The 23481-nt window shown below is 38.4% G+C and overlaps 1 protein-coding gene across 4 annotated transcripts in view; it reads right to left on the minus strand.

The window, feature by feature from the left end:
• INTU (inturned planar cell polarity protein) overlaps positions 1 to 23481 on the minus strand; it is a 41146-nt gene that overhangs the window by 9867 nt on the left and 7798 nt on the right. For 3 of the 4 annotated variants that reach the window (XR_005256814.1, XM_038135880.1, XM_038135879.1), the window contains exons 2-9: positions 22297 to 22883; positions 13481 to 13566; positions 8054 to 8257; positions 4346 to 4464; positions 3958 to 4047; positions 3492 to 3569; positions 2482 to 2671; positions 645 to 698 (exon numbers count right to left, since the gene is read on the minus strand). Coding sequence is in view for 3 of the 4 variants with exons in the window: in XM_038135880.1 (XP_037991808.1) it covers positions 645 to 698; positions 2482 to 2671; positions 3492 to 3569; positions 3958 to 4047; positions 4346 to 4464; positions 8054 to 8257; positions 13481 to 13566; positions 22297 to 22883 (1408 nt within the window). In the remaining variant the exon portion in view is untranslated. The remainder of the gene's footprint in view (positions 1 to 644; positions 699 to 2481; positions 2672 to 3491; positions 3570 to 3957; positions 4048 to 4345; positions 4465 to 8053; positions 8258 to 13480; positions 13567 to 22296; positions 22884 to 23481) is intronic. The other variant, XM_038135881.1, reaches the window with a different exon arrangement.

Genomic DNA, 23481 nt, shown 5'->3' on the forward strand with positions numbered 1-23481 from the left:
TAAGTGGGTGGAATCAATTTCTGTGCAATAAACTGTGACTTACAAACACTGATTTTTGGATTTTTGTAAATAATCACCCAGCTTGTTCAGTGCAGGGATTCTTTTGAACAGAATTTTAGAGTAACTGTTCTAGAACATGAGCTCAAGACAGCTTTCATTACAAAGTAAAGCTGAAACGTCAATGTGTTTACATCTTGCACAGCTAGGAGTTACTTAAGTAAATTATATTATTATTATTACCTTCTTTAACAGTATTAAAACTAAGTAGAATTTGTAAATTGCTTTCTTTGTAAACTGGAAAATTAAATTCTGATCCACAGATGTTTCCAAGTTTGTTCACAATTGCTTGGGAAGGAGACTGTTATTTACACAAAGAAGAAATGTGACAACAATCACCTCTGTGATTTTTGTAGACATCCCATGGATTTAAATTATATTAAATCACAGATTTTCAGTGACCAATCCTATAGGATTATAATATGTTATAATATTAAGCATGGAGAGAAATCCAGGATAAACTGCTTTGACTCCCACTTCATTAAAAGAAGTTGATGGATTTTGAAAATATGTCTTTGTTTAAACCACTGAATGTGACACCAAGGCAAGGAGATACCGTGCAAAGCAAACAAAGCCAAAAGGCTTACCAGCTCTGCAAAGTCAGCTGCTTCCAGATCACTCAGTGCTGTGTCAATTTCCATCTGAAACAGTAAAAAGAAAACTTTTCAAATAAAGATTTCCAACACATCAATTTCCAGTAATAGCTCATCTCGCTCCATCTTGCTCATCTCAGATTGGGATTCACAAGTACAAAGTGATTGGATAAAAAACTGCACCTATTTTTCATTAGTAACATCAAATATCAAGAACACCTAGAGATACCAGAATTAAGAAAAATCCTTTCTAATTGCTGGCTATTTCCCTGCTCTTTGAACTGTACCATTTCTCTGCTTGTGTGCCCAGTGTTGGTATAAAGGAGATGTCACTCTTACTTTCAGAGTGCTTTGAAACATGAGATCTAGAGACAAACCTGGCACACTACTGCATCCAACTGAGTTTTCAGAAAAATCTTTTATCCAATGGATTTAAGTTTTTTGTCTCTATGAAGTCACCAAAACTCTCTCACATATTATTTTTGTTCTACTGGAACTACTTTAAGCTTCCTTATTTCTGTAACTGCAAGAGCTGTTGGTTAAATCAAGTTTAACTATGAGTACTTTTCTTGTTCCTAGGCACTGAAACTCATGACATACATGTGCTACTTAATGAAAAGAACCTAAATCACAAACTTCTTGAGCTGTGTTAACAGGCTGCCTCTAATTGAAATACGGCCAGTTTTCAAACAGAGAAATGTCAGCAAGCCTGTTGGCACTCAACAACTAATCATCCTCTCAGCTTTTCCCCAGTCAAAACTTAAATGGCTTTCTGCCTGAAGAACTGACATTTTTAGTTTTATATTCCTTATAGAATAGAATAGCTCTTCACCAAAACCCTGACTGGAAAAGTCATCTTCTGCAGCAACAACATTTTTCTGGCAAATGGGAATGATCTCAAAGAATTCTGGAAAGTGATGTCTGTATTGTAAGTAAAAATGATGCTGTTTCCTATGTCCTTTTAAAACTTACTATTTTATAAGAAAAAGCAGCCTGCATGCTAAACTGGAGACCAAGGCACAACAGAGCCTCTCTAGAGAAACTTGAGAAATAAGAAAAAAGCATGGAAAGACTCCTAAACAACAAACTGTAAAAAAGCAGTAAAAAACCTACAGTGCAAGGTGGAAAGAACTAAATAATGATCAATCTGTGAGTAAAGATAAAGGAGAAGACAGTTCTCCTTTGAAGGAGAAAATGGAGAAAGCCACACTAGCAAAGAGAAATCTGTTTGGAAACAATGGCACAGACTAACATGTTTTAAACTGGAGTCACAAATACTAAAGGAATGAAAGTGACGTGTACAACTGGCAGCTAAGATGTTATTAATATTATAATTAAATGTTATTTACTGTGATCTACCTTTTGTCTTACTACTGTTTGAAGCACAAATCAGTTTCTAACATGGAGGTAATGTAGCACAGTGAAATGGTGCAAAAAAACTGTACCTGTCTGGCATCAACGAATGACATGTGGGCATTTATTTGATTCTGCAACAGCCATTTATAACTCTCCTAAATTATGAGAAGTACATGGGCTTCTAGAATAATATTTCCTGCCTGCCAGAATACTTCAATGGTTAAAATCAAACATACAGCTACATACCAGGGGCTGCTTTCTCTACTCTTCCTAGATTAAAGTCACCAAACCACACTCACAATAGCAGTCTCGTGGGAAAGGTGGTGCAGCTCCAAACCTGAATTTTATAGGAAAATGGACCACCTGGGATGGGCAGAGCACTTAGGTAAATCTTAGGAAGAGCAGAAAACACCTGCACTGACTTTTTGGCCTGTCATGGCCAGGTTTTCCTGGAGAGATGTGAGAAGGACCTGACCTTGACTTCCTGGGGCAGCGTCAGCCAGCGCAGGCCAGGGAGGCTGCCTGGGGGCAGGGCACTGCAGGGATCCTGGAGCTGGGCACTGGGGCTGGTGCCAGGCTGGAGCCTTGCAGGATGGAGGGCACGCTGGAAGAACAGGCTGAAAAAATGATCCAGGCGAGAAACATTTTCCACCTGGCAAAAAGCACTGGACAAACATGAACTCCAAGTTAGAATAACACTGAGAAATGTGCAGCATGTTTATATAACCATCAGTGATACACAAGCCTCTTTACAGCATGATGCTGCATTTGAATTTTTTTTAAACATTAAAAAAATGGTTTTTTTAACATGAAAAAAACCACTAGGCTGATATCCAGGCAGTACCTACAAAGAAGAAATTAAACCAGTATGGTTATACCATAGAGCAGCTTAAGGTGAGTGAAATATCAGCCTCATCCTTTTGGAAACTGAGATTTGTTCTTTTTTGTTTCCTGTGGCATACACACATTACGCCTGAATTAAATGCAAGAATCTGAGTAATCTACCTGGGCAGTTTTATTTAGGTAACAGTCAGACTGAAAGTCTCCTGGGTGATTTGCAAATGCAGAGAAAGACATTCATTCTGCCAAATGCAGTTTGGCACTCCAGACTCTCACTCTGGAGAAGTCCAGAGTGTTTACTCTGTGAAAAATGTAACACTGATACACATGTATGTTTCACAGACACAGAGAGTAACATTTGCAGAGTGCTGCCGACATCCACAGTGACTTGGATTACGGGAATGATTTAATCTGATCAAGGATAAAACTTTCTGAAGTGACAAAGCCTGCTTAAACAGTGTCTTAGTAGTGTTAAGACTGAAACCAAAAGGCAAGAACAACAGAATTCTTGTTTTTATACAAGTGTAAAGGAACATGCCAAGAAATTCCCTGGAAACCTTAAAATTAATCCCAATACTTGTCTTTTTCAGTGAGCACCAATGAAAAATGAGTGACTGAAAAGAAAACACTTCTGAAAGAACTCACCTGTCCAAAGAACCGTACATGAACGTCAAGGTCCTGACAACATTCTGAATCATGTTCCTCAGCTGAGAAAGTGGCACACTAACAAATAAAAATTAAAACATCTTTATGATGAATAAGTAGTCCTCCTAGAACATGTAAATATGTAGTATTATTGATGTTATTCAGCAGTCTCTGCAAAGAACGTGAGTTTACCAAATCCTAGGATATTACTGTTTTCTAACTTACAGATATTTCTGGGATCTCATCTCATTCTCTTCAGAGGAAATGAAAAAGAAATTACAAAAATGGATATATGAAAGATGTGAATAAAGTCAAAGAAAATAGTGGAAGCACAGACATAAAAACTAGTTACTGTAAAAAGAGTACATTTTAAGCCCTTTCTTGCCTTTTTTGTTAGAAGAGTACACAAAATAAATTTGAGGACACAAAATTTAAAGGAAAACAAAACCTTTCCTTTGAAACTCACTTTTCTTCAGGAAGGCCAATTACAAGCAATTTGTCAGATTCTTTCCAGTAAACAACTTGAACCAGTTTTTCACATAAGAACAGGGAGGAACTAGAAAAATGAAACCAGAAGTATTTCCGTTAACACTATTAAGTTACAAAGGAGCTGAAAATCATTGCACTGAACTAAAAATCCTAGTCACTGCTACCCACTACAACAAAACTTCCCCAAATCAATTTACACCCAGGCTGAGTACTCCAACTGCAGGCATGCTGTTGTAGTTAAAAGAGTTACTGCCTCAACAGGTTGAGTTGCTCTGGTTCGTCTAGAAGTTGATGCATGAGCCATGTTTGCTGTACATGTATGTATAAAATAATAAAAACAGTAATTACATTTCAAACACTTTTACCTGATAATCTCGGTACCAGTTACACTTTCCAGTATGTCAGACAATGTGAGAAATATCCCTCTCACACTTTTCAGTTTTTGGGATGCTTCAGATATGGGGTACTGATAAATAATTTCTTGCTGTGAAGAAAGTTAGCTGTTAGTTAAGTAAACCAAAACCAAAACCCCTCCAAAAATCCCCACAGAAAATAAGATAATGATTTTTTTATTGTGGTAACAACTGGGGTTTTTTTAAAACATGAAATCTTTTATCATATCCTTTCATATGACATTGAAACAAGAGTATGCTGCATGGGCATACTGGAAAGCTCTAAAAGGCACATTAATGTTTCTGACAGTTTTAAATTCTCTATTTTATAGAAAAGCATGACTTATTTAGATTAATTATTATATGGAGAAATGTAAAATGCCAATTGGTGTGGCCACTGCACCTTACAGCTTTAAGTACACTGTTAACACATCTGATATCAAGAGAGAGGAACAAATTCTTCATTGTGAGGGTGCTGAGGCCCTGGCACACCTTGCCCAGAGAAGCTGTGGATGCCTCATCCCTGAAGTGTCCAAGGCCAGGTTGGATGGGGCTTGGAACAGTCTGGTCCAGTGGAAGGTGTCCCTGCCCATGGCTATAGGGTTGGATGTTCTTTATAATTCCTTCCATCCAAACAATTCTGTCATTCTCTGATGCAAGTATTGGTACAGTTCTTTCGATGTTTAAATTCTGACTTAAACCATCATCAGACATACAGCTCTTGAAAACTAACATAGAATATGAAAACTCAAGTCTCTCCGTATAACCCTACCTGGCTGCTTTACATGGATAGCATAAAACATAACTGAAGAATATGCTCAAATTTTAAAATACACCACTAAGATTTTTCATGAAACATCTGACCAGATACACAAGTCATTTGAAACTAAAGCTCTATAGAGATAAATACTTGTGAGATATTTTTCTTTTTCTAACCATTAAAAAAATCATTCTTTTATTCAAGCACTTTCAGGAATTTTGTATTATTTCAGCAACTGTAAAAATACAGTAATAAGCAAACATGATTGCCCCTCATTTATTGCTTTCTGCCAAATCATGATGGCCTTTTTTTTTTTTTTGCATCTTCTCCACTGCAAAGATTATAGTAAATTATTTTTCTCCACAAACAAATGAAACACAGGCATGATTAACTTCACTGTTTATGTCACTAATCACATTTAGCCAGTGCCAACACCCATTAAAAATTTTCTTTCATCAAGACTAAAAGAATTCAAAATTTCATTACAGAAGGACCTGACAAACTCTTCATTTATATCCAATTTAATTGACTCTATTTATAAATACTCATTAGTGACAAGGATTTTTTTTCTGCAATCAATCCCTCAGCTGGAGAAACCCTGCTGTTTTCTAATTGCAGCACTGCAAAGGGCTAGAAAGAGCCTTTTTCTCCCCTCCCCATTATGAACTGGGGCCTTTACACAAAATTTGTTTGAGAATGATCTGAACACATTCCCAGGGAAAGAAAAGCCAACTGTTACAAATAGGCAGAACTGTTATCATGTATGGATATAGTGATTCAGCAAGGGCCAGCACATGCCACCAGATCAGCTCTCTCCAAAGCAAGCCCAAAGGTCACAGGCCAATGACAATGGAATACAAGCAGCTAATTTCTCAAAGTGTAAATCCTCCCTCAAGCCAACCCCCAAACCTGGACAGAGTCTTCTAGTAATAGCAGAAGGAACATGAACATTATTCCTTTTAAGACATGCTGTTGCCAAAATCAGGTCAAAGACAAAGATGTGAGTGTTGCACACTGCTTCAAATAATGTATAACTGTAATATTCACCTTAAACTAAAATACAAGAAAAGGCAGGGTTGACCATACTCTCTGAGAAGCTGTTACCATAGGGACGCCCCCCACAGGCATACACACATCCCAAATGATTCCCAATACTACTTCCCTGTAGAGCTGAGCAGAAAGAGCTTACAAGTCTTAAAGCTCATTAATTCTATTTTAGGTGCCAAAAGCTCCCAAGTGGAATACTTATTTACAAGTTCCAGTTGCCACAGTTTACACGGATGTGATCTGCATACTGTGCCTCCCCTGGATATGGGTAAAGCAGCTTCTTAAAGGATCATTATATTTCTATTGGGCAGGATGGCTTTGGTGTACTATAACTTCATTTAAAGTATTGGTTAAACTAAATCTGGGACGGTACATTTACAGGACAGAACTTGCCTGAAGTTCAGAAAATAAAATTAAGGCCAAATGCTTTAAAGAAGGTGGCATTCTTTTGCAAGGAAACATTATAAAGAGCTTCATTATATCAGCAAAGCATCTCTCAGCATATCTGGGACTGCATAATTGCCAAGACTTCTCAGGAAACAATTATTCCATGTTGTGAAGGGCCAACAAGGGCATTACAATCCCTCTTTTACCTCTGCTCAATGCTCAGGATTAATCCATTTTTTGTGAGAATGTAAAGGAACAATGGGGCAAGAAACCAGTACTCAGTGTACTGTGAAGTGCAGAACTGCAATCAGGCATTTACATGTGTAAGAGAAAAGCCAGAGGCCCTGGAATGATTTTTTTTAATATTTCATAAAGTTTATGTGGTCAAGAAAACACTGGTCTTGCACTAGTACATATTATGGTATCATGTAATTTTCTAAGGTTCTCCTTCCCAGCCCTTTTTCTACAAATAAAATTAAACCCTATTTTGTGTAGCTGTAACATTTTTTCTCTCTTGCATATCACCAGCAGAATGCAGATTTGTACCAGATGAAAAATAGTATTTAAAAAAAAGGTATCTCAATCTAAGGATAAATTCTGAGGGGGAGAAAACAAAACGTTTTCTTTCTGCTCCCCACTCCATCATTGTCCTGCCATCTTAGTCCCTGGGGACTGGAAAAACCTGTGCTTTGTTTGATGTCTCCTCAGCACAGATAATACAAGATCCCTGGGACACAACACTCAATTTGAGAATTCACACAAAGGCAGAAGAGTCTTTTCACAAAAGTCTGTTCCTAAGATGTCCACTTGTCATTTCCAGACTGGACAAGAGGCCAAGCTCAGCTCAGTGTCCCTGCGTGGAGAGGAACATTTGTAGCTATGGCTACATCCTGAACAACTACACAAACTTATAATGCCTTACATGAACACTGGCAACATTTTCCCGAAGAACACAATCAGAAATGAGTGAAAGGAAGCTTTACAGGACAAAGGAAAAGTATTTCAGTGGCTCTAAAAACGCTGCCCAAGCAAAAATCAGCAGCTGACTGCTAACAGCAGACATGCCAGAGCCCTCTAAGAAAAGGCACATTAGCATTTCAAAACAGGAGGAGCCAGACAGATTATGGATGTGGACTGCCAATAGCTCCTGCAGGGGGATATTTTTTTGACTAGGCAGATCCTGGTGTTAAAAATCTCCAGGTCAGCATCCCAGAGACAGCCTGGCACTGGAGAATGCACCTTGGCTATGGAGTCACCACCTGGCTGCTCCCCACCTGCTCTCAGCTGAGTTCAAGGCCAGTCAGGAGCTTGTCAGCAGTGATGCTGGAACTTCACACCTTATTTCTACCAAAATGGGTATTTTAAGGATGATTCCCAACTCCAAACCATTAGGAGGATTTTTTATTTATCCTTTTGCATCAAATGTCCTAGAAGCTGCTAGGTCAGTGGCTACCTTTGAGCTCAGGTTGATTGAGTCAGGCACATACCTCATCCTTGGATGTCTCAGAGTCCAGTTTCAGTGTGAGGAACATGACAATGTGAGGCACATCCTGCACAGCCTGCTGAAGGTCCAAAGTGTCCTCTCCCCACAGGAGCCGAACCAGGTTGTTCATACTTGACTGTGTCTGTTTGTTCCTTTGCTCAGAAGTCCCTTCAGGCTCAAATACTGAGGTTTCAAATGTCAGTTTAACCTATTAAAGTAATTAATTACTGTGAGAATGAGGCTGTACTTACAATTACTTTCCAGTGTCACATGGAACAGATGGAGTTTGAGCCCTTAAAGAGGTCAGGTTTTCTCAGCCTCAGCTTTACTGAGGAAGATGTAAGCAAACAAAATTCCTGCTGTTTTAAGAAAACCAATTATACATTCAGCATTACATAACCATCTATTACAAAGGACAAAGCCAGCTATTACATGGTCTACGAGCCATGTGAATAAGCATGTGGTTTGCTGTGTTTTCATACTTAATTCTTATGGTTTTGAGAATGGAAAAATATACTTACTGCTCTGGCTTTGTCTGAGCACAAAAACCCATTACTGTGCCTTTGAAACACACACAGTATTTGACTTCCTTCAAAATGTCAGCAGTTTCCTAAGTACATACCCTGAAGGCTCTTTCTTGAGCATTTCTTTGCCATTTTGAGTACACTGACACATCTGCACAGGGAAATTTACACTGGACTGCAAAAGTCTGTTCAGTTATAATGGTAGAAATTCTTTATTTTTCAGTATGTTAACTTTCCTTTTTTAACTGTAAAATCAGAAAATAATAGTTTTGTTGCTGTATTTAACAATTTACACAACTACCAAGTAGCCTAAAAATTGCTTACATCCCTTATTGTGCTACATCTTCAGAATAAAAAAGACCTGAACAAAACCACAACATCCTCTCTTAAACAAAACCTTTAAAGTTTAGATGATCAAGCTGATTTTGCAAAAAAAATTACATGTTTACTGTCCCTTATTTCCCAAATAAGTTTAAACCCAAGAGTTTTAGAATAAATTAGTATTTCCTGACACACAAACAACCTATAATCCAAACTTAATGTGGAAACACATTTCAAAATTTGCTGTATAGACCTACTCTTTTAAGCCCTGACCTACAAAAATTATGTTTGTTAGGTGTCTCAACAGTGATGTAAGTGATTTTTTTCTTTTTTTGTGAATGAACACATTATCCTAAGTTTGAAAGGAGGAGGTGTGAGAAACACCTATCTCTTGACTGAGCAAAAAAAGGCTAGTTCCAAGGAGGAGAAATTAATTTATGTTCTTGGATGAGACCTTATTTTTTATCAAAGTGACAGAAGATATATTTGGATTAAGTAGGCATGCTCCTAGTTCCTTCTTTCATGTGTTTTTACTCAAGACTGTTTGTCTGCCTTGAAATACTGTAACATGGGAAGTCCTAAACATAACACATCACACTAAATCCTCTTCTTTGTTAACATCAGTGGCAGTTTTGCCTGAGGACTGATGCAACAAAATCCATTTTTCTTTTCTCAACTGCATAAATTTTGAGAAGCCCAAGCAGATAATTTATACATTTAAAGACAGAGCATTTTTGTAATTGTGTATGTGTGTACACAAACTTCAAGAGAGGAGTGCCAGTAAGAAATAATCATGTTTTAAAACACCCACTGCTTGTCAAACTAGCTCTGAGAGCAGGGCCATCGTCAGCTCTTACAGCTACATTTAAGTCACTGGTTGTCATCTTCCACTTCACTCCCTCTCCCAACATTTTCCATTGATTTTCTCCTCTCCTATTTGGGCTGCTATGAGCCTTTTTTCTCCTCCTCTTCCCTGGTACAGCACTGCAGTCAGTCCTGCTCTCCTGTCCTGTACTACTTCTTTCCTTTCTGACAGTAACTCATCCCTCACCCTCTCCTCATCCAATACAGTTTTGATTCCTGACAAGGAATCAAAATCTGCTGAGAAGCAGCTGCTTTCTAAGAGCCAGTAACTTGATAGTTGACAGTTTCAGAAGTGTGTGTTTTCTTCTCCAGCATTCTGAGACTCGGTTCTTTTTCTCTGTCACGCCATCTGCATACATTTCAGAATATTTTCCTCATACCCTGTCTAACTTCTCACAGATTTCCTCAAGGCTCAATAGTTGTTTCCTTCTCTTTACTTCTACTGCATCTTGTCTCTGGACATTTATCATGACACTGGCTACAGTCTCTACACTAATGACACACAGATGTCATTCTTGCTGCAGTCTATCTTTTAGTCTCTCATTAAAAAAAAAAAACAAACAAACTTAGTCTGTCTTGTCTTAAGAGACACAACCATATGATCCTCCAGGGAAGAGCTCAAAACAAACTGGACTGAACAGAACTTGAACTCTCTCTCAATCTGGAGTCATCCGTGCTGCCTCCCACATCACTGTAATAGAAATGGACCAAGAGACTGCATTTCAGAGTATCCTAAATATATATATATATATATATTTTTTTTTTTTGGTGGAGAAGAAATTAATCTTCATCTGGAGCAGTGCATAGGATCTGATTAAATATGACTACTCAAGTCCCCTTTTATAAGTACTGATTGTGAAACCTTCCACAGCTTTGGTTCCGTTTCTCCTGAAGAAAATCAGTTCAATGCACAACAGAAAACAGAAAAGAAAACGACATAAAGAATGAGAAAAGCATTAATATTCCCATTCTCAATATTTGGAACATTTCTCAAGAAAAATTTAATCATATGGCAAGAAGGTGGCAGGAACAGCAAACTGTGAGGGACATGGCTCATCATTTTCTGCTTAGGAAAGGTGACAAAGTGGAACAGAACAGAGCACTCCACAGCCATGGCAGGGTAAGGCATGAACAGTTAACTTCTCATAACCCAGGAACATGGGGGTATGACATGCATTTGGTTAGATGGCAATTTGAAAGCCAGTGGCAATCAACATAATACAAATCAGTCACATAAATCACTGCTCCAGGATGCTGTGGAGGTCAAAGGAATTTTAAGAAACAAAGGAGAACACAGAAACCCTTAACTGATTTTACAAGTCCTTGCTGGAAGCTGGAAAGTAATGATTGGAAGATCACTCTGTATTTAATCTGCTTCTTAATACCATTATACATTTCTCAGTGTAGAAGGAGAAAACGTAGCTGTTGTACCACTGGTCTGCCCCAGAAAGGCATGATTTCATCCGCAAGAAAGCTGCATGGCTTGGAAGATGGATTTCATTACAGACAGAGCTGGGGGCATTGCCTGCCTTTTAAAGACTGCCTGCTGCTTCCTGTTTCCAGTATCTGTTTACCATGTGCTTACGGAATGCACAACTGGAACTCAAAATTCCAGGCTGAAATTTCTGCTTCTAGATGTCTGCCTCAGGCTGGATATTTTTAGAAAGTTTTGAGTAAAATGGTTGTGCAAATTCTGAGTATGAGAGTAAAGAAGAGTATATTCCTTTAGCATATCTCGCCCTTCCTATTCTGTCTTCTCTGTCTTGTGGTGCTAGGAGACAGCAACTATTTTGATTACAGAAATGTAAAACAAAGGACTAATGTAGCACTTGGACTTCTACTGCTCAGTAAATGCACTAAACTAGCCCTTACAAGCCTAGATCCAGTTGCCCAAATTGAGGTAAGAAAAACAAAACCCTGGAAATACAATAATGAGATATGTCACAGTGCAATTGAATCTAGGTAGTGAAGTTTTTGAAATTAATTCCAGCAATTTTTAACATGAATCCAGAAGAGCAGGGACTTCACTTAAAGAAATAACTTACATGTAAGTAAAAAGGCTTTAAACTGCCTATTTTTTGATATTCTGCAAGGTAAGATGAATGAGAACACAGTAACAATTTTGCTTGTATTTAAAAATGTCAGCTACAACAACCCTGTGTTCCTTCAGCAGCATGACTGCAGTGTACTGCATTGCAAAAAACCCAGAAGTCTGTATTTACATCTCCACAGGTCTATTCTAGCCACCACTTGTCTGGCTTGACTCAAACTGCACATTGGAAAAGGAATAATTGCACTTTAATGAAAGGATTTGGAAAGCCACCATGACAAACTGTTACACACTTCAAGTAATGGCTGCCTGCTTGACAGATTTACTGACAGAGCAAATACTGCCACTGCATCACCAGAACTGCTCTGCCAAGGGCTGCACTGCATCTGAGCAACAAGTAATACCTACACCCTCATCTAGAGAGGGTGCCGTTACACAAACTGGATCATCTCTGCCTTTTTCATCATTTTGTATTTAATAACAGTCACAGCAACCCTGTATTTGGTCAAAAGCAGACAAGAGAAGGTTTTTCTGCCATGGAGCTCTGCCAGTACCTGACCACAACTCCAGTAGCTCAGGCAAACTTCAAGCTGTCAGGTATCTTGGAAAGCTTCCTGAACTGACATCCCTGGTACTCAATCTCACTGCAACTGCAGATATATTTCCACAGGAACTTGCATATAGAACTTTGTGTTCAAGAAAACATAACATTTCCACTTTGAAAAATCTCTGGACTGTGAAATATATATATTATTATCATTACCTCAAACATCCTGCCTGAAGAAAAACTACCAAGAGACACTAATTTTTAAACTGCTCCTGCTCATACCTCTAAGTTTCAACTTTTATCTTGTCTTCCTGTCCATCAGGAAGTGGATTTAAGCAGACTAAGTTAAAATATTCCATTTTATGCTAGTAACATCCTAGATAAGTAACATTCTCCTGGCTTAGCTCTGAAATAGCTATCTAATTCTTCATGACTTATTTAATTCTTCATTATAGCTCCAAAATGATTCAACAAGAAGAAAAGATATATGCAGTAGGTTTTGGGGAAAAAAAACATCACTCATCAGATTTTCTGAAATTTTTTTTGGTACCAATTTTTATTACTAACTTCTATCAGTTTCCCCACTGTTGAGTTTTGAAAGATCTTGAAAGTATTCAATCTAACATCTCTTAGAACTTCAAGAACTAATTTTTGTATTTAAATATTAAACCAGTATAAATTTCACCATTTAAATGTTCTTAAATGTTTTTAATAGCACTCCTTTTGTTAATTCAGGCTTGTTTTTACTCTTGTGGTTTGTGAGTCTTGTTTATGTTGATGAAGATATAATTATTCTATATAAGTAATTTCAGAGCAATTATTACCATTTTAAATAGAGTAACTTGCAAAAAAGATCCACTACTATTCTGCTGGCACATTTATTTTTAAGCTAGACATCAGCACCTACCCATTTTCATAGGATTTTTCTGATTCTGATTCTTATCAGAATTAAACTCTGAAATTTGTACTCTGACTGAAGTCAAACAATGCAATTAAAAGATAACAGAGGAAGTTTAAGAAAAAGGCCACCTAAATTTTGTTTCCTCGGGAAAAAAAGGCTAGAAGCAGTACTAACTTTTAGAGACGATTTTTTGAATAAATGTTCAACTGTACTGTATACTGTACCTGCATAGGACCTGGAATGCAAGACAAAACCCTCTCTATGTTTTCAGAATTCACATCGACATCATTTACAGCAACAAGAACATCTCCTGGAGGTGGAACAGACAAGAAATGAGAAATTCAGTTGCTACTGCATCAAAATTGAGAGCAAAACAATGTCTTATTAAAATATTAATATGCCATTCAAGCGGTCATAAATGTCAATTTGTTATATTTAAGTAGATGTTTGCTACATGCAACATTTACCACTTTTAGTCTCTTACCTCAGTGCTCCTAAGGCCTTATGGCCACACTCATATCATTAGACAAAAACCATAGAAATACAGAGTGGTTTGGGTTGGAAGGAACCTTGAAGACCATCTAGTTCCAACCTTGCCACGGGCAGGAACACCATCCACTGGACCAGGTTGCTCCAAATCCCATCCAACCTGGCCTAGACCACTTCCAAGGATGGGGCACCCACAGCTTCCCTTCCAGTGTCCCACCATCCTCACAGTCAAGCATTTCTTTTTTCATATCCAATCTAAATCTACTGTCAGTTTAAAGACATTCCCCCTTGTCCTGTCACTGCATGTCCTTGTACAAAGTGTCTCTCCATCCTTCCTGTATGCTTCAGGTACTTCAAGGCCACAACTGTGAAGCTTCTTCAGGTCGAACAATCCCAATTCTCTCAGTACTTCCTCATGGAAAGACCATCCCTCTCATCATCTTAGGGGTCCTTCTGTGTAACAACTCTCCAAGCCTCTCCCCTCCATCCAGGCTTGTATCACTCTTGTTACCTGATCAGAAAACAGCAAATTTCTCAACTTAGTCCTTTCTCTTCCATTCCTTGCACCCTGCTGTGGGTCCTCCTCTCCATGTTTTTATCTGCCAGTTTTTCCTGCCTAACAGCATGTTGTGTTTTCTACATCTCACACCCTTACCATCACTGGAAATGGGGGAGAAAAAAAAAACCTTACGGTCCCAAAGACAAAGTCATTAACTGCAAGAGAAAAAAGTTTGAAAAATTAAAGGCACCACCCACAAAAGCAAACAGAACCAAAATATAGCTTACAAACTTAAAATCCACATTCCAGTTTAAAGTACAAAAATCAAACTGGGATTTCTATATGAAGTGAAGGAAAATAATCTCAAGAAGAATCCCAGTGGTAATTAATTGATAACCTATGCCTCATCCCCCTCAAAAAGATGCATGTTAAAGCATGGAGTGTGCAAGAGGGATATGAGACCTGAGGAAATGAAAACCAACTTGTGAAACTAGAAAACATAAAAGTAAAGTAACATAAATACACAGACCAGTCAAAAAGAACAGAAATTGGAAAGTAAAAATAAAAGGGCTTTTGACCACTCATTATTTGGCCTTTCCTTGGAATGTAGGTGAGTGATCCCATCCAGACTACCCCTGACAGTCCTATTCAGCTGTGCTGAAGAAAAAAGAAATCAAATTACATCAGATAGACAGAAGTAATACTGCAGCAACAATGGGAAATTAAGAATCTCTTAGTTAAAGACAAGGTGAGCAGAGCCTAGGTGAGAAAGCAGCTAGAGTGGAAATCAGAAGGTTCTGCAAACCCTAACCAGAGAATTTCTACCAAACTTTCCAATAAAGGTACTTAGAGCAAACTACCTAAGAGTAGGCAACATAAATTTATGACAAGAACTGTAAGAAGAGACTGCCAGTGGCACCAGGATTTGATGGTTCATTAGTTCCTTCACAGAGGCAAATATTCAACCTTAGAGGAACAAAATAGGCCTTATTTTCTACTTGATTTTCTTTGGTGGCACTTTCAGTAGTCTCTGCTTTCTCTTGTGAAAAACTCTATTAGTTTCTAGTTTGTATCTTCTGTAGATAGGGAAATAAAGAAATTAACTTCTTACTTAACACTGAAAGTGACCCAACTCTTAAATGTGAACTAAAGAGCTCCTCTGAACAAGGAGATTGAAAACCAAGCTTCATTTTGCTTGAGCTGCACAAAAACTCCCCTAGAAAGTACCTCCACATCCTCTCCAAGATTATTAACATGGTGTTCATCACTCAGGCCATGGAAAGGAATTAGAAAAAAGATATGGATTTGCAGCATAAGTGCATGCTTAGCATAGTTATATTTTAAGCCTTGACTTGGCAGCAAAGATGTCATCAAGTGCAGAAATAAAGCACTGAAGCACTGTAAGGTTCAGTGTGTATTTCAATTTTCCATGGAGGAGACTTGCTCAGCTCAAATTGACACAGTGCTAATGACATGCACACTATGGAAAAGCACAGCCTGAGTCTCTGAGGTCTCTCCACTCCCTGAGAATCTATTCAAGGCCACAGAATGCTCAAGTTCAGAAGAAGACCGAGAGTTACCAGGATTTCTATGTTCTACCTTGGTTTTAAATACCTTCAAATTGCAACTGGGATTCTTCCCGGGTACAAGGTTGATTGCTCAAAATCAGCAGTGATCAAAATCAAGGCCAACAAGAGACAGAATATTCTTCTTAACCATCAGTAAAGACACACTGATTACCTCCAAAATGCAAGCAATATTCCTCCTTAATACACCAGGCAGTAACCAGTTGCTCACTCTTCTTTTACATTAAAGGGAAATTTGTTCCTATTCCTCCTGAATGCAAAACCAAGAAAAGGCTACATTTTGTTCTACATATCAAAATGCTTAAAGTTTTTCTTTTTCAAGAAATAGCTCTCTCCCTAACCTCTGTGTTTCTTGATGCACAGCACAGTTAAATTTTAGCCTGTCAAATCTTCAACACAGCTTTAATTCAAAGACAGAAAAGCTGAAAGTTAAACAGCTTTTAAAAGGAACTCAGTAAGTCCATGCCAGAGCCCCAGGACATGAAAATTAGTAATGAAAAGCAGAGCACTCAGGCTACTCTAATGTAACAAGAATTATAAACAGGATTACTATGTTCTTTGTTAAGAACACTGTATTACAGATCATAATACACAATTACAAGAGAAAGCATACTTGTACTCATCTTAAACTCATCTGCTTAAACAAAAGTTGTTTGTGTTCTGTTTGTTTGACTGGATCCTTAGGAATTCTTTTGCAGAGCCATTCAGAGGAGCTGCACACACTTTGTGAAGACATCCACACCTCAGCACTTGAGGGAATGTTTTGGAACCACCAGGGTGGAATAGACAAAGACACTTCGAAAGGAGAAGAGCCATCAGTATTTACATGTTACATACTCCAAGTATTTTATTTATTCAATGCCTAATGTACACATGTAAAACTTTCATTGCAGCAGTAAATATTTATTCCATCCAATTGGTAAAAATGTAATCATGGACCATACATGGAACAGCTTCCAAGCAGCCCTGTAAGGCTGCCTTCCTTCTGCCAGAAAATGCTGTAGCACCATCAAAGAAGAGCAACTTGATACACAACAAAAAATCTTTACTGATTAGTATGGCTTTTCCAGAATTGGAGGTGGAGGCAGTGAGGGGTGGGCGCTTCCTTTTTTTGCTACTTTTCTTTTTGCCACACACAACAGCAGTCAAAGAATAGAGACTATGAAGTACCAGAATAAATAACACCACTGGGCAAAGTATGAGCTGTGTCAAATTATGAACCCAGAGCAGTCTTAAAGCAGGACATGACCACAAGATCTACTCAGTGTGATAAATAACTGCAGTGAATGAGTTAATACATGCAAGATGTACTTTGCAAGAGCTTGACATCTACATTTTATTTGAGAATTTTTACTTGCCCTTTAGCAGCGTGAAAAACTTACAGAAAGACAGACTGATTCACGTCTTCAGACATTACTATGTCAAAAATTAATGCACTTGTATTAACCTAATTTCACTTACCTAATGCTTAAACAATTCAGGTTAAATGAAATCCAAGTGTATATAGAATATATACAAAATAAATAGCTTTTGCAATTGTTTAAGTTGATCTCACTCAATGGTCTGCAGAGTTAAATCAAACCATCCCAATCTAAAACATCACTGAATTAAAGATATAGGGAAAAACATCAGAACAAAATATCACTCAGTTCCATTTTTAGAGATGCAGTGAGCCACTGCAACAGAGAAAAGGAATTTTCTTCAGGCAGCTCCAGGATATCATTCCTTAAGTCAACAAATTTATCTTTAGAAAAAAGACAAGTCCTTCTGAAAGAAAGTAGTTTAGGTTATGTATTAGGAAGAGATTCTTTCCTGTGAGGGTGCTGAGGCCCTGGCACAGGTTGCCCAGTAGAGCTGTGGCTGCCCCATCCCTGGAAGTGTCCAAGGCCAGGTTGGATGGGTGTGGTGTGGAGAAAGGACTGGCTGACCTTTAGGGACTCTTCCAAGCCAAACTGTTCTATGATTCTGTGACTCTTTTTAAGGAATGAAGTAAGCTTTACTTAAATTTCCTAATAATGAATGATCAAGCTTTTGAGTTCTATCACTTACTGTGGAAAGATTCTCAGTTCACAAAGAAACTTTAAGACATCCATACGTGTTCTCTGCACAATGTTAAGCACAGCTGAACTTCACATGAGTGATAAAACAGAAAGGTGAGGCAGGAACTCTATTTTATTTGTTCTTATCAGAAGAGACTTCTCCCATCCAGTCAGCAGCAACTAAGACCAGTGTGTGTTGATCTCAAAAACCCAGTCTGCACACAGCTGCTGGAATTATTCCTGCCTCTTTAAGGACAGAGTTTAGGAAAGTTTTTGGCACTGCTGACATCCCTAGAATGTTTATTTCAGAACGGCCTATCTCTTTGCTACTTGAGGCACAAGACTATGACTTCTGTTAACCATCCCTTCCCTAGAGATAAACCTGCAAGCACCATTTCTAACAGGAGATCCCCATTGCATTAAGCCCAGGGACAGCAACTGCAAGTGAGCACCACTTCCATATTGTGATGGGAAGGGCAGTTTTCTTTTCTGATATCCTAAAAATCAGGTTGTTCCCATGGGAGAGGATGGAGGATGCTTTTGTCATGGAATCCTGATATTTAGTTTTCTCTGTTCTTGGTAATGACTTGGTGGGAGCACTTAGAAAAGTTCCCATACGCCTTTCCAAAAAAGGCAAACTGTGGAATGCATTCCTACTGAAGAAAGGCAGATCAATTACTTGTTTTATATGTTAGCAGGCTGCTTTCATCCAAACCAGTGCTGCTGTGCCTCAAGAGGACGCTAAAAGAATAAAAGCCACATCCCAAACACCACAATGAGAACACAGCAAAGTTTACACAAACTCTGTTCCCATCCTATGAGCCCACCATCTCTACTCTGGAGTGTCTTTCCAACAAATACAACATGTATGGTAATTCCAGATAAAAATCACAAACTCTCCCAGTATTTTGGTACTTTAGAGGGCTTTTTTTTTTCCTGACAGGACTCTAAAGATATAGACCTTTCAAGTGAAATTTGCAATAGCAGCTGTAGCTTTTGCATACACGTTCGAAACTGGATTATTGTATCTTTACTACCAAACACAATTACTTCTTGTCAGTGGGGATTTGTCACAATTTTTTGACAATTGTTCATACTGATAAAGTGAGAAGATTCATGCTGAGCTATTTGGTTATGAGAGCAATAAGATACTTTAAAAGAGGATAACAATAGGACACTTTACTAGTGAAAAGAGCTTTGCTGTATTTTCAGTGTCACTGGAATTAATTTTTTACTTTTACTACAGTAAAGATGATGTTCATCAGCATTTAAAAGAACTTTTCCCTGGCATGAAGCCAACGTGTTTCAATTTGAAGGGGGGGTGGGAAACAAATTATAATGGCATTACTTATCACAACCCTTTTTTGTCAGGATCTAAATGTGAGTATTTTGAGAAGTTTTTCCTCTTTGAAGATATGCTCAAAGTTTTCCACAGCAGACCAAGCTTTGCATAATGTTGCAAATTACCTGAAGCAAGGAAAATGTTTTGCCAAAAATACAAAAGACATTTAAAAAGCACGCGATAGAAGAAACTGTATTTCATCTTAACCAAAATCAAAGTGACAGCAAGTTTAAAAATCAATGAGGGCTGTTTTGAAAATTTAAGAGGGATGCTGGCCTGCTAAATGTAAAAAAAAGATAAATTAACTGATAAACAATACACGGATAGAGTGCCATCTTCTTAGAGTTACAAAGCAGCAGGGTTTTTTAACTTGCCAAACTGTTGTGTTTACTTCATATGGTCAGTGCCTGCATTCCACTTGGCTAATACAACAAGGCTTACGACTTCCATATGCAATCTTACAACCAAAAATTAAAGTGTATTGTGCAAATAATAAACAGATGTTTGAAGTGTTCAAAGATATAAAGGATACACATTTCAAAACAAATAGGGGAAGCCACCTGAGGGAAGTGATTATTAAGGATGGAAAAAAGTAGTTCCACTAAAAATGCTGAAGCATAAACCAGTTTGTGAGTCAAAATGAGTGCTGCAAACTGGTGACCAGGAAGACAACCAGATGTCATTTTAAAGCATGTATTTTTAAAGGAAAATATAATTTGGATTTGCTTCACAAAAGACTACTGCCAAGCTGGTTTGGACCACTGAAATATTATAAAGCTAAGCAAGAACATGTTAATGTTTATACACATACAGGTCAATGGATATAAACAAAGTTATAAGCAGAGCAGCCGTCAGGCATTGTGCTGTGCTGATCAGGTATTCCTCCTTTTTGATAACCAAAGAAGCCACTCACTTTTGTGCTAATTCTTCAGTTTTAGACTGAGCACAAAAACATCCTTTACTGGCTGTTTCCACAGTTCTCCACATGACTCCTAAAACCTGCTTTGATCAAGAACAACTGAAAGGCAAAGTCCTCCTGTTATTGTTCTTGAACATTCTGTCCAACTTCAGCTCCTGTGATGACCTGAGGATCTATCTATTGAACTCTAGTTGCTTTTAAAGCAGGCTTTAGGTGTACACCACAGCTATCCCATCCTGTGATGTGCAGTACAGAAGCAGTAAACCCGACAGATTTTTGACATGAACAGCATTTTTTTTACTGTATATTCTTTATGCAGACAAGACTGAAATCTGAGCATCTAATTTATGCAAAGCATCCCTATTTCTAGACACCACATAAAAATTCCAGAGTGCTCAGCTTCACTATAGATATATAATTTGAAAGTATTTTTATATGAAAATTATACATTTTCCACTGTTGGCAGTGAACACAGCTCATTTTCCCAGTTAAGAGCTGAATAATCCCAGTATGCTTAAAACTATTTCATTTCCAATGTGCAAAAAAAGGGTTGATGATAGCCTGGGACATAATAAAGTGCAAGACTCTTCTCAGATGAAGTTAAATGTTCTTCTATTTGAAACAAGCAAACAAAAAAGAAAAAAACCCCCGAAACCCAGTTTTTGTCCCCACTAGCTCTGGGAAGCATTAAGTGCAGCACATAAAACACTGTCTCTGGTTGGTTAGGTCAGCTTGATCTCCTGGATCTGGTACTTGCCTACACTGTTAAGACTTCACACCTGCCCTCACAAAAATGTTATATACAAATCTGTGTCCCCAAATTACCTTACAGGTTACAAACACCCACTCTTACACTAATTAGATGAAACACCCTTAAGCAGATCAAGATGAAACTCGTTCCCTCCTCCCCCTCATCTCCCACTTTTCGACTGATCAGTTCTTGCTAGTAAAATTTGAAAGTTATCCAATTTCCCCTTTGGAGTATTCTTTAGCATCTCTACCAAAAACTCGTGCTGGAGCAATCAGTCAGTTGAAGCACGATGTGCCTTTTTACACACACAACCCTGGAATTTCAAAAGCACTCATGCTGACTTTGTAGGATTTGTGCTACTTATAGCATTGGGATTTTTAATGATCTTCTAACCAACATCACATCTTTGCTCTCCCACTCTGTGAGCAACCAGCTTCAAGGGTAATTAAGTAAGCTTTTACCCTTTACAGATGTGGCCTGGTTGTCTCACATTTACTGTCTCTGAGGTTGATGTCCTGCGAGTTCCAAGTTTTGAGTGGCCTCAGTGCTGGGAGTGGGAGTATTTCTGCTCCCTCATTACCCCTGACAGCAGTTCATTCCCCTCCATCATTCACGTTTGGGTGCCTGTCAGACCTTCTGTGACCCAAGTTTAATTCACTGCACCAGCAAAATACTAGACAGCCAATTTCTCTTCTGGGTTAGTTTCCTGCCAGCTTATTTCATCAGTTTGTGGAAGTGCCCGAGCTGCCAAACCACCACAAAGGCTATATTGGCTCACTGCCTCCCCAAACTGCAGCCCTGCCATGGATGTGGAGCCTCCCAAAGTCACAACTGCTGAGGAAGCTGCTGTTAGACTTGCTAAACAGAAAAATAACCAAAAAAGGCTGTGGAGAAAGATTCTTACATTACAAACTATCTTACTCAGTATTCCCCCCCCTCCCCCGCAGTTTTAGATACAAAATCCATTTAAAGCAGATATAAGTAAAGCTTTTTATCTAAGGGGGATGCTGTGGAGAACAAGGAAATTTAAATACAGTATCTGGCAGACTATTAAGTTTGCTCCAGTCCCACTTATCTACTGAGCAAATCCTCAGCTAAAATCTTAAAGGTGGTGGTGGGGTATTTCCTGCTCCAAGCTGCTCAGTCTCTGAACACTAAGGGATGGATGGTCATGCCTTACTGCACTAACACCTTTTAGGTTATGCCACATGTTTTAAAAATCAGTAACACAGTAAAACTGGCTGGGTACCAAACCATCAGATGCAATGACACTGACTTAAAATAACCCCTCGAGAAATGATGTAATTGCTTACGTCTCAAGAATATTCAAGTCAGCTGCCTCTAACAGCAAAAACCCCATAAATCTTCATATTAAAGAAAGAGTGCAGAAGTCAGCTATTCCTTCAGTTACTTACCAATCAGGATTTGACCTGTTTTCACTGCAGAACTACCTGGCACCAAGCCATGTACCACAAGCTTCTCTTCACTGATTCCTCTGGTGGCTTTATCCTTCCTGCCTTGTTTTTCCACTCTTCTGCTGCTCCATGAAGACTGATGGACAATCCCTACTAAGGCTTCCAGCAGCCTCTGCTGCTCTTCTTCCCCAGCACTGTAGAGTTTTCTGGGATTTACATAAACAGACACATCTTTGTACTTTTGCTGAACAGTGACACCCATTTTCTGAGCAGACCGGTGCTTCAGTATGGAAGTAGGACCAGAGGGGTGCTCACTGCAGCTTCCACTGCCTTTCTTACCAGAACTCTTTGGTAAAAGACTCTTCTTTTTTAGCATTTTGGTCCATTTCTTCAGTTCATACTTCCTTTCCTTTCGTGATCCCTCTTGAATAATTTCAGCTTCATTTTCCCGAAACCTGACATGATTCACTGCTGGCATGTCTGGACAGCTGTTCTGAAGCAGAACTTCTTCTTCACTTTCACTTAATTCTAAATAAAACAATTCTCCATTTTTCTGCACACTATCCAACCACTCAGGCTCAAGGTCACTGGAAAAGAAAGAAGAATCTGATTATTTTAAGTAGGGAGGAGACAGAGAGAATGCAAGGGTTGAATAAAAAGCAGGGAAAAAACCAGTTGTCTCCTGAACATTGACAGCTCAAGTGCTTTAAGTCTGCCATGAGGGTAGGAGCTTGTTTTAGATAAATGATGGATATGGCAAGGAGAGACAACCCTCTCACCAGTCAAACAGTTTCTTCAAATGCCTTAGAGGAAAACAGCCATTGCAAAAAGCAGTATTCTCTTTTCAGAAAAAAAACATTTCTTTGACATGAAGGTTTTAATTAGTAATTATATTCATGTGCATGATGGGATTTTCTCTTAATAGAAAAAATTCCATTCTGCTTGTTCTCTCCCATTATTTTTTCCTTTATGCACTTGTAATCTAATCATGGCCTGATTTTTTGAGGTGGTCCTGTGCAGAGCCTGAAGATGGACTTGTTTATCCTTGTGGGCTCCTTCTAACTCTGGACATTCTGTAATGCTATGGGAACACAGATTGCACTGCCAGCCCTTTGGAAAGAGAAGATAAACATTTTAAAAATCACTTAGATTTAACATTAAAAAAAAAAAAAACCCAAAACAATC

The sequence above is a fragment of the Motacilla alba genome, chromosome 4 (assembly GCF_015832195.1).
Source record: "Motacilla alba alba isolate MOTALB_02 chromosome 4, Motacilla_alba_V1.0_pri, whole genome shotgun sequence".
NCBI classification, from domain to species: Eukaryota; Metazoa; Chordata; class Aves; order Passeriformes; family Motacillidae; genus Motacilla; species Motacilla alba.